The sequence below is a fragment of the Bufo bufo genome, chromosome 2 (assembly GCF_905171765.1).
Source record: "Bufo bufo chromosome 2, aBufBuf1.1, whole genome shotgun sequence".
Classification (NCBI taxonomy): Eukaryota; Metazoa; Chordata; class Amphibia; order Anura; family Bufonidae; genus Bufo; species Bufo bufo.
This window is the reverse complement of record NC_053390.1, coordinates 294796454-294806844: the sequence shown is the minus strand read 5'-3', so window position 1 is coordinate 294806844 and position 10391 is coordinate 294796454. Positions and strand designations below refer to the sequence as shown.

At 43.0% G+C, this 10391-nt stretch overlaps 1 protein-coding gene across 1 annotated transcript; it reads right to left on the bottom strand.

Annotated features, from left to right (window-relative positions):
- Positions 1-5992: 5992 nt before the first annotated feature.
- On the bottom strand, positions 5993-6934 carry LOC120990809 (olfactory receptor 6N1-like). Its single transcript, XM_040419712.1, has one exon. It carries the CDS (start codon positions 6932-6934, stop codon positions 5993-5995), a length of 942 nt encoding a protein of 313 aa, XP_040275646.1.
- Between the last annotated feature and the right edge of the window lie 3457 nt (positions 6935-10391).

The following is a 10391-nucleotide window of genomic DNA, read 5'->3' as shown; positions in this document are numbered from 1 at the left end:
AAAGAGCTACCTAATGAACAAAAATGCCAGTAGCAAAGAAACACTTACAGTATGTGTCCTGCATTTCATATTTCCCATAGACCTTCGAATAACATCTTGCGCTGATATGCAGAAAAAAGGCAAGCGCAAACAAATGCATTGAAAAACTGTCAACCATCCCTGTATAAATGGCCATGCATTTATACACCTGTCAATAATAAAGTAACATTGTCCACTGGACTTCTTAGCGTAGTATAACCAGAAATTAGAAAAAAAATTACAAGTTATGCTGAATCTTTTCCCACAAAACTATACAGAACTGTAAATCAATCTGCTCAGCTCCTCCTGCTCAATACCAACTACCGGTAACTGCAGATCAGGCTGCATGTTCAATGTGACACGTTTCCATTAAAGTATGCCTACTTTATTAATGGTATGTAGTTGTACCAAAATATTGAAAGCAATGTGTAATCAGTCTATGTCTATGTCTAGTATGATGCACCACAACTTTCACAGTGAGACCCACTGTGATAAATTTGTCACATCCTCTACCTGTCTGGTCTAGTTACAATCTGTCTAAATTTAAGGCAGCAAAATAATTCTTAAATCTTTCCAAGATACATTAGGTAGGAGATATGCCCACAAAAGCTTAAACTCTATAAAGAATATGGTAGTATTACAACATATAAGGGAAATGAATAAGTCTAGACACCTCAGGTGCATGTTTTAATAGAAAATCAGTTGAGAGAGATTTTTTAGACCTGACTTTTTTTAGATAGGACTTTGTAGGATTCAATCCTTTTACCACTCATCCCCTTTGCCAGCAGTATTATACAGAGTCCCTCTCTCTGTCAGTAGTATTGTCCCCGTAACCACCACTCCTCACTGGTGGGAGCATTGCCTCCATTTCAGTTTCTCACCCCTCACAAACTGGCAGGAGCAGGATAAGAGAAGTGATTCTGGAGATGGAGATGTCTCTCCTGTAGTTCTCTGTACTCTGTCTAGGTGGGGTTTGTGATGATATCCATCAGGCCTCCTAACCTCTAAACTTCAATGATACTAAATGGTTTGCATCATCAACTCAGTTGCTGCTCATGTCAGTCTGCCCAATGACAGACCAGACCACTGGACATCTGCCCAGTAGGGTGAACTACAAGTCTGTTATTGCTGTTGGTAGACCAAAAGAGAGGATGTGACTGTGAGGTTAACATGTGAGAACCGAGTCAAATGTGAAATATGCTGGAGAAGGTATGGCAATTTTGTTGTTCAGTTGTTCAGTTATTTCTGTGCGGGTGCAATGCGTTTTGTAGCGTTTTTCATGCACGTGATAAAAAACTGAAGGTTTACAAAAAAAATCTCTTAGCAACCATCAGTGAAAAACGTATTGCATGCGCACTTGCTTCCGGATGCAATGCGTTTTTCACTGAAGACCCATTCACTTCTGTGGGGCCAGGGCTGTGTGAAAAACGCAGAATATAGAACATGCTGCATTTTTCACGCAGAGCAGAAGTGATGCGTGAAAAAAAAAACGCTCATGTACACAGACCGATTGAAATGAATGGGTCAGGATTCAGTGCGGGTGCTATGCGTTCACGTCATGGAAAACTTGCTCTTGTGAAAGGGGCCTTAGGAGATTAGGGATGGTACAGGCAGGAGCAGAGATGCTCTTGCCTGTACAGTGCTTATTGTGGCAGTGGTGGCGTTTATACTCAAAAACACAACACTGTATGGGAGTAAGGATTCTAAAGCGCAATAGGCACCTGTACTTCTGGTGACTATTTACAGTATGCCAGACCGACAGGGGAATTATACGTGAGGTCACGGTGTGAGCAATAGGTGGGCCGAGGTAAATACAGTTCTGGTTACTCACGGTTATGTCATCCCTGGGATGGGTTGCATAAGTGATGAGGAGAACAGCACAGGAATTCTCTGGGGCACACCTCTGGTGTAAGGGACACAGGCCAGATGGTGGTTCGAGGTGCCCTTGGTGGTCTGTATTAATGTGCCTATGGCAAGGTCCCTTGTAGTCATGATGCCAGTACCTTTTGTGGTCGTACAACTATTTACTGTAGTGTTAACTGAGGAACTGGAGACTGAGACAAGGAGGGTGCAATTCAAAATTATAACTTTTACTGAATGTTGCTCCTAGTAACAATTCCATCTAATTTATAAAACAGTCTTTGGTACATCCCAGTATGAAATACAGTCTCATGCATGCAGGAGTAGGGAAATGTAAGTCCTCAGGAGAAACAGGCTCTTAGTCCTACATATATGTAAGAAAGCTACTGCTTCAGACTAGGCTTTGAAGTAATAAAAGTCTTTGGCTGGTAAAAACTCTCGCCTGATTCTAACCTGACTTGAAGGTGGTTTTCTGAATCCTTGAACTTCTATTTTCCAGTGTTTTCTGGAAGATGGCCTATCTGTCCTCAGGGTTTAAACTGGAAGGTGTGGATGCCTGAAGCTGTTTCTTACACCTGCTTGCAAAGGTGCCTGGGAAGCCCTTAAGTATGGCTGTGTGCTATCCTTTGACTTTAAAACAATATAAAAATCCCCTTGAATACTTGCCTTAGTAGCTGAACACTGGTCACCCCGGAAGAGTGAGCTGTAGAAGTGGACTTCTCACCTCTGGGTGGAATCTTGTGGCTTTAACCCAGGGCTGTGGAGCCAACAGGGAGAGAGAAGAGAGGCAGGAGGCCTCCCTCCAGCAAGCAGCTACTTCATGGCTGCTCTCTGACTAAACTGGTCTGAACCAGACACTACCTAACTGGGCTTGAGCTAAGCTATATATACACTGTAACACTGCCCCATCTTGTGGAGAAACTAGTGTAGTGCACCCTAACTAGGCCTGTGTAAAGGATCTTACATGTAGAAATCACATTGTGACATGGGAGAATATGACATGAGGTGAAATACAGCATACAGGCATAATACATGATAATAAAACATAATAAAACAAGTTTGCGGTGCCCACAGCCACTTAGTGGGACACTGCATATTTTGCTGGGAAAACATTTAAATAGTACAATAGTTTTTAATAAAGGGTATAGAAAGATTTCAGTATATTTTAAAGAGGTTGTCCAGTCCCAAAATCTAAAAAATTTTATGTGCTCCTAACACCACTCACCATGCATACATATTCCCCCAATGCATGTTTTTCATGTCTGAGCTTTTCTTCCTCCCTGGAAGACATCGCATTATCATGGCAGATCTGTTTACTTTCTCCCCTTCTTCTTTTGTTGAATATATAACTTTATTGATACACAAGCCTGGCTGCACTGCACAGAGATGAATCACAGGCTGACCACGCCCCCTACACTGCTCTGCCTGCAGCTGCTACACCCACTACAACTTCTGTGTCCATCTTTCTGCACAAAGACATGAATCTACTTCTCACCCAGTAGCTAAATCCCACTACTGACCGTCCACAGGCTCTGCCCTCACATGTGTATCTAATCCTATCCATGTGTATCTAATCCTATCCTGTGTGATACAGCCTGCTGAGCTGTGTATCTAATCTCATCACTGACCATCCACAGGCTCTGCCCTCACATGTGTATCTAATCCTATCCTGTGTGATACAGCCTGCTGAGCTCTGTATCTAATCCCATCACTGACCGTCCACAGGCTCTGCCCTCACATGTGTATCTAATCCTATCCTGTGTGATACAGCCTGCTGAGCGGTGTATCTAATCCCATCACTGACCGTCTGCAGGCTCTTCCCTCACTAACTCCAGAGTGTGATAAACAGCTTGAATCAGCAAGCGTATCCAATCACATCTGTATCTAATCCCCTCACTACGATACAGCCTGCTGAGCTGTGTATCTAATCCCATCACTGACCGTCTGCAGGCTCTTCCCTCACTATTTCCAAAGTGTGAAAAACTGCTTGAATCAGCAAGCGTATCCAATCACATCTGTATCTAATCCTATCCTGTATGTGTGCCTGATACACTTCCTGTTGTGTGCGATACTGCCTGCTGAAGTGTGTATCTAATCCCATCTTCTATGATACTGCCTGCTGAAGTGTGTATCTAATCCCATCTTCTATGATACTGCCTGCTGAAGTGTGTATCTAATCCCATCTTGTATGATCCTGACTGCTGAACTGTTTATCTAAACCCTTATGCACACGACCGTATCCATTTTGCGATCCACATTTTTTGCAGTCCCATTGAGTTCTATGGATAGGAGGTCATCATTTTGACATGTTCTGTCTTTACTGGAACTAACATACAGATGTAAAAAACACACTGATGACGTCCCTGTGCTTTCCACATCTGTATGTCAGTTCTGCGAAAGACAGAACATGTCCTATACTGGTCCTCATAATGCAGATCTAAAACCAATAGAACTCAATGGAACTGCAAAAAGATGTGAATCACACACCTTATTTAGTGGATCCAGACTTGCAGACTGCAAAACACATACGGTTCTGTGCACGAGCCCTATCACTTATACTCAGCGCCCATAACAGAGACAACCACAGTGCCCCCATAACAATGACGTCCACAGTGCCCCATAACAGTGACCTCCACAGTGCCCCCATAACAGTGATGTCCACAGTGCCCCCATAACAGTGACATCCACAGTGCCCCCATAACAGTGATGTCCACAGTGCCCCCATAACAGTGATATCCACAGTGCCCCCATAACAGTGACATCCACAGTGCGTCCATAACAGTGACATCCACAGTGCCCACATAACAGTAACATCCACAGTGCCCCATAACAGTGCCCTTAGTGCCATTCAATGCCCCCTATTTGTCAGCCATTGCCACCTTGTGCCATCCAGTGCCCCCTAGTACCATCCAGTACCCCCACTATGCCATATAGTGCCCCCTTGTTTGCCATCCAGTGCCCCTGTTTGCAATCAATTGACCCCCTTGTGTCATCCAGTTCCCCCATTGTGCCATCCATTGCCCCATTGTGCCATCCAGCGCCCCCTTGTTTGCCATCCAGTGCCCCCTTGTTTGCCATCCAGGGCCCCCATTTGCCATCTATTGCCCCCTTGTGCCATCCATTGCCCCCTTGTGCCATGCAGTGCCCCTTGTTTGCCTTGCAGTGCCCCCTTGTGCCATCCATTGCCCCCTTGTGCCATCCAATGCCCGCTTGTTTGCCATCCAGTGCCCCCTTGTTTGCCATCCAGTGTCCTTGTTTGCCATGCATTGCCCCCTTGTGCCATCCATTGCCCCCCTTGTGCCATCCATTGCCTCCATGTGTCATCCACTGTGCCCCAGTGAAATCCAGTGCCCCCAAGTGCCATCCTCATTTCCCCAAAATGCCATCCACAGTTCCATAGTGCCCCCCCCCCCCCCATGTGCCATTCAGTGCCCCCAGTGAGATCCACAGCATAGCAATCAGCCACTGTGGCTGATCGCTATGCTGTCACTCCTGCACAGCACTTACATTGCGCTGTGCAGGAGTCAGTACAGGCGTCACAAAGAAGCCTGTATACTGCAGAGAGTGGCCGGCAATCCCGCGCATGCGCACTAGCATTCAGCATAGTGCGCTTGCGTGGTGAGTGAAGAAGGCCGCCCGGCTCCTTCTTCAGCAGGAGGCGGTGACGTCACTCATGATGATCCGTCTCCTGCTCAAGAAAGGAAGACAAGACAGGAAGACAAGAAGACGTACTTCGGCCGGAAGCAAAGAAAAGCCATCTTGAAGGACCACGGGACCGGGAGGCAGATCTCAAGAATGGCTGCACTCTGGAAGGCAAGTATGTGAGCAATAATTTTTACTCCACAGGTTAGCTTTTAATACCCAAAAAAAGGTTAAGCCCGGAGAACCCCTTTAAGTTTCATGAAGTAAGATTAAGAGATGGTTAAAAATAGGGATGAGTTCCAGAGAATTCTTAGAGCTAGGAAAGAAAAAGAGGATTAGGAATGAGAAGAGATAATAGAAACAAGGCAGGTGGTTTAGGGAGCTTTCAAAATAAAGGCAAAGGCTTATTATGACCTAGAGAAGTTAGAGAGGTCAGAGCACATAGTTATTATACAAATCAATCAAATATTACTTATGAAAAGAAAACTGAATTCTTTTTTAATAACTTCCGAATTGATCTTTTCATTTCATTATTTCTTAGGGTGTAGATAAGGGGGTTTAGAGTTGGGGTAATGATGGAATAAAACACTGATGTTTGTTTATCTAGATCTAAATTACTTTTGGATTTGGGGCGTACATACATAAAAATAATAGTGCCATAGTAGATGAGAACAGCTATGAGATGAGAAGCACATGTTGAAAATGCCTTCTTTTTGCCTGTGGATGTGGAAATACGTAGAATGCTTATAACAATTTTGAAATAGGACAACACTATTACTGAAAACGTTCCTAGAATAACTATGATAGCTGTGAGAAAAATAAAAATCTCAAGAATTTTAGTGTTACTGCATGACAGCTGAATAACTGGAGAAAGGTCACAAAAGAAATGATTGATGTCATGTGATTTACAAAATGGCAACCTAGAGATGAAAATAACTGGCAATAGAATACTGAATAAACCACTAATCCAACAACCCAAAACCATAAAGATGCAGACTCGATTTGTCATGATTCTAGTATACTGTAAAGCATTACAGATGGCAAGATAGCGATCATAGGACATGAGGGCAAGAAGAAAAGACTCAGTCACTCCAACCGATAGAAAGAAATACATCTGCATAATGCAACATGCAAAGCAAATAGTTTTCTTGGCGGAGAGAAAAATTTCCATTGTTTTAGGTAAAGTGACTGTTGTAAAGGACATGTCCACAAGTGATAGATTGCCCAGGAAGAAATACATGGGTTTGTAAAGGCTAGTGTCCATATTTGTTACCACAATAATGAGGGAGTTCCCAACTACATTAAAGATATAGATAATTAGTATAATAAAGAATGACAAAATAGGGGTAGCCATGAGACCAGAGAAGCCGAGAATACGAAATTCCACTTCATATGTCAAATTAGTAAATTCCATGATTGAGGTTGGAGTAGGGTGAACTTAGTGAAAGCAATCTGAATGCTTTTGGTAATATCAACTCATTTTAAATATGAAGCAAATTATTTGTACAGCATTTCTTTTCTAGTGCTTTTGGATTACATGTACACATAGTAAATAAGGTTTTTAAACAAAATCTTCTGACATTATTCATAATGTATAGTATTAGACACTCCGTTTCTAACTCTCGGCTCCAAATTGAGTGGCTTGTCCTTATATTTCACATTGCCAGAATTTTTACTTCTGAGGATTGCAATTATACACATGCTTATGTCTACAGAGAGTTACAGAATGCTCATTACATTATACACATGTGGGTATCCAATATTTGTTTCTATATTCCTTTAAATTAGCTCTCTCTATCTATGTGTATATATACTCTGCCTGTCCCAAAAAAAAGTCGCCACCTGAATTTAACTAAGCATAGTTATGAGCCTCCTATTGGATAATTACTGCATGGGCAATTATCTTTCAGCTGGCAATAATTTATTTAACCCCAACTGGTGCAATTAGTTGCTTCTCATTTCTTAAACAACCATGTCGAAAGACACATCTCGTGGTTGTGGAAAAGTCTGTTTGAGAAGGGTCAAATCATTGTATCAAGCAGAGAAAACATCTAAAGAGATTGCAGAAACTACTAAAATTTGGTTAAGAACTGTCCAACGCATTATTGAAAACTGGAACGATAGTGGGGACCCATCGTATTCGAGGAAGAAATGTGTTGGGAAAAGAATCCTGAATGATCGTGATCGGCGATCACTTAAACGTTTGGTGAAATCAAATCGAAGAAAAACAACAGTAGAACTCAGGGCTATGTTTAATAGTGAAAGTAAGAGCATTTCCACACCCACAATGTGAAGGGAACTCAAGGGATTGGGACTAAACAGCTGTGTAACCGTAAGAAAAACACTAATCAATGAGGCAAACCAGAAAAAAAGGCTTCAATTTGCTCAGGAACATAAAGATTGGTGATCAGTTCATCCAACAATACAAATATCTAATACACAGTCCCCTACAAATAAATGCACAACTACATATAACAAACAACCAGATATAATATCACGGTAGGGTGAGGAGATCTTTCCCTAAAGATCACTCTATGATATACCTCAGCCCAGAGACGACCCCTAATGGTGGGGACTCTTTGTCCTCGTGCCTGGGCTATAACACCCTAACTGGCTCTCAATGGGTCCTAGCACCCCTAGCACCCCGACGCGTTTCCCCCCAAAACACTGGGTTCCTCAGGGGGTCAGTGAAAAGGGTCAACAAACTAGATGCTGAGTGGGCTTTTATATGCCATACAATAAATAAATAAATACCAGTCTCATATGAGTGACATGTCTATCTGCACTTGTGAGGGAACATTGCGGGTAAAACGGGTGTTCTGAGCCCTATCCTCCCCCCCTTGTTTTTTGTTCTAGGTACCCATCAAGATCTATCAGACTGTGTCCGCTCTGTGGAGTCTTCATATGAGACTGGTATCTCTTTCTTTATTGTGGGGCATATAAGAGCCCACTCAGTCTGGTAAAAGGGGATTTGTCTGCTCCCAAATACAGGCAGCACACTTTATTGTTGTACTCAATGTGGAGTTCTGTTTGTATATATGTTTGATTATATATAAATTCCTACTTCCAACTACCCCCAATCTAGCTACATTTTATGGATTACCCAATGTCCATAATGGCACTACTTCATTAAAGGGTTGCCCCATTATCTCTGGTGTGGGCTCGCTTACACAAAACTGCGGCATATATGTTGATCGAGTGTTGAGACAATTCGTTCTCTCCCTGCCGTCCCACACCAGAGACACAATGGACTTTCTCAACAAAATTGAGACACTCAGTATATACCCTGACTGTCTACTAGGCAGTATTGATGTGGAGTCATTGTATAGTATTATTCCACACGATAAAGGACTGACTGCGGTAGCATATTATTTAAAAACGAGAGGCACGCACTGTCAGGCACATAATTTCTTCATCCTGGACCTGCTTGAGTTTACTCTGACACATAACTTATTTTTATTTGACACACGTTTCTAACACCAGTTCAGGGGTACAGCTATGGGGAGCCCCTGTGCCCCCACGTATGTCAACCTCTTTCTGGGTTGGTGTGAGGATAACGTGGTGTTCCCTGATCACCAGGTGTGGTGGAGCGAGAAAATATCATTCTGGACTTGCTTCATAGATGATGTTTTTGTAATCTGGAAGGGTAATGTGGATGAATTTGTGAACTTGCTAGATGAGCTGAATCACAATCAAAAAGGCCTGAGGTTCACACATGAGATACAAACAGAGACAATAACATTTCTTGATGTGAGGGTACAGAAGTAGGAAGACAAATTGGCCACTACCATCTTCAGAAAAGAGACAGCCACTAACACCATTCTGCACTGGCAGAGCCATCACCCCCCCCCCCCTCCCATCGCACTCAAAAGGGGTATTCTGAAAGGGCAATACCTTCGGGTACGGAGAAATTGTTCTGATTCCAAGACATTCCATGGTGAGGCCAAACAATTGTTTAACAGGTTCCGTGAGAGAGGTTATCCACAGTCAACCCTCAATGAAGCATTTAAATATGCGTGTAAACGAGAACGAACTAGCCTTTTGACCAATAAGAAGGGCGGGTCAGAGGAACCCTCACAGATCAGGTTAATATCTACGTATGATGTGGCCAATGTACAAGTGAAAGAGATCCTTAACAAGTACTGGTCCATACTTACTATGGACCCTGATCTGTCAGACGTGCTAAAAATCCATCCGAGCATCATATATTGTAGAGGGAGAAGTCTTAGGGACCGATTTGTGCACAGCCATTTTGAGCCTTAGAGTAGGCGTGGCACCTGGCTGGACCGTAGACCAATTGGCATATTCCGGTGCGGGATCATGCAAGGCCTGCCAGTTTATATCCAGTTCTAAGATCATTACGTGTTCGGTTACTCATCAGGTATTTCAAGTTAGGGATTTTGTGAAGTGCAGAAACAGAGAAGTCCTTTATCTACATTTTTCAATGCCCATGTCCTAAAGATTATATTGGCAGAACCATCAGGGAGCTGAGAAGAAGGGTGTGTGAGCATGTCAATGACATATATAAGAAGAATGCTACCCCTGTGTCCTGTTATGTTCTGGAGGCACATGACGGTGATACGAGGGTCCTTAAATTCTCGGTCCTGGAACTTGTACCACTCTCTTCCAGGATTCTAAAAAAAGAATCGGAGTGGATCTACCGGTTCCGCTGCCAGTCCCCTCGGGGTATTAATGAGAGACTCACCTTTGGATGCCTTTTGTAGGGAGTCTCACGTCTGGGGTGCTTTTTCTTTTTTTCTTTGTATTATTTAATAGGTCCGTCAATTTCATCCCGGTCCTAACCGTGCCTTGGATGTGGGAAGTATCCTAAAAATGTAAAAGTATATATCATAAAAATATCAGCGGGGAAT

Bases quoted from the DNA above. Each gene is read 5' to 3' on its own strand.
- LOC120990809 (XM_040419712.1), bottom strand. From the start codon at position 6,934: ATGGAATTTACTAATTTGACATATGAAGTGGAATTTCGTATTCTCGGC.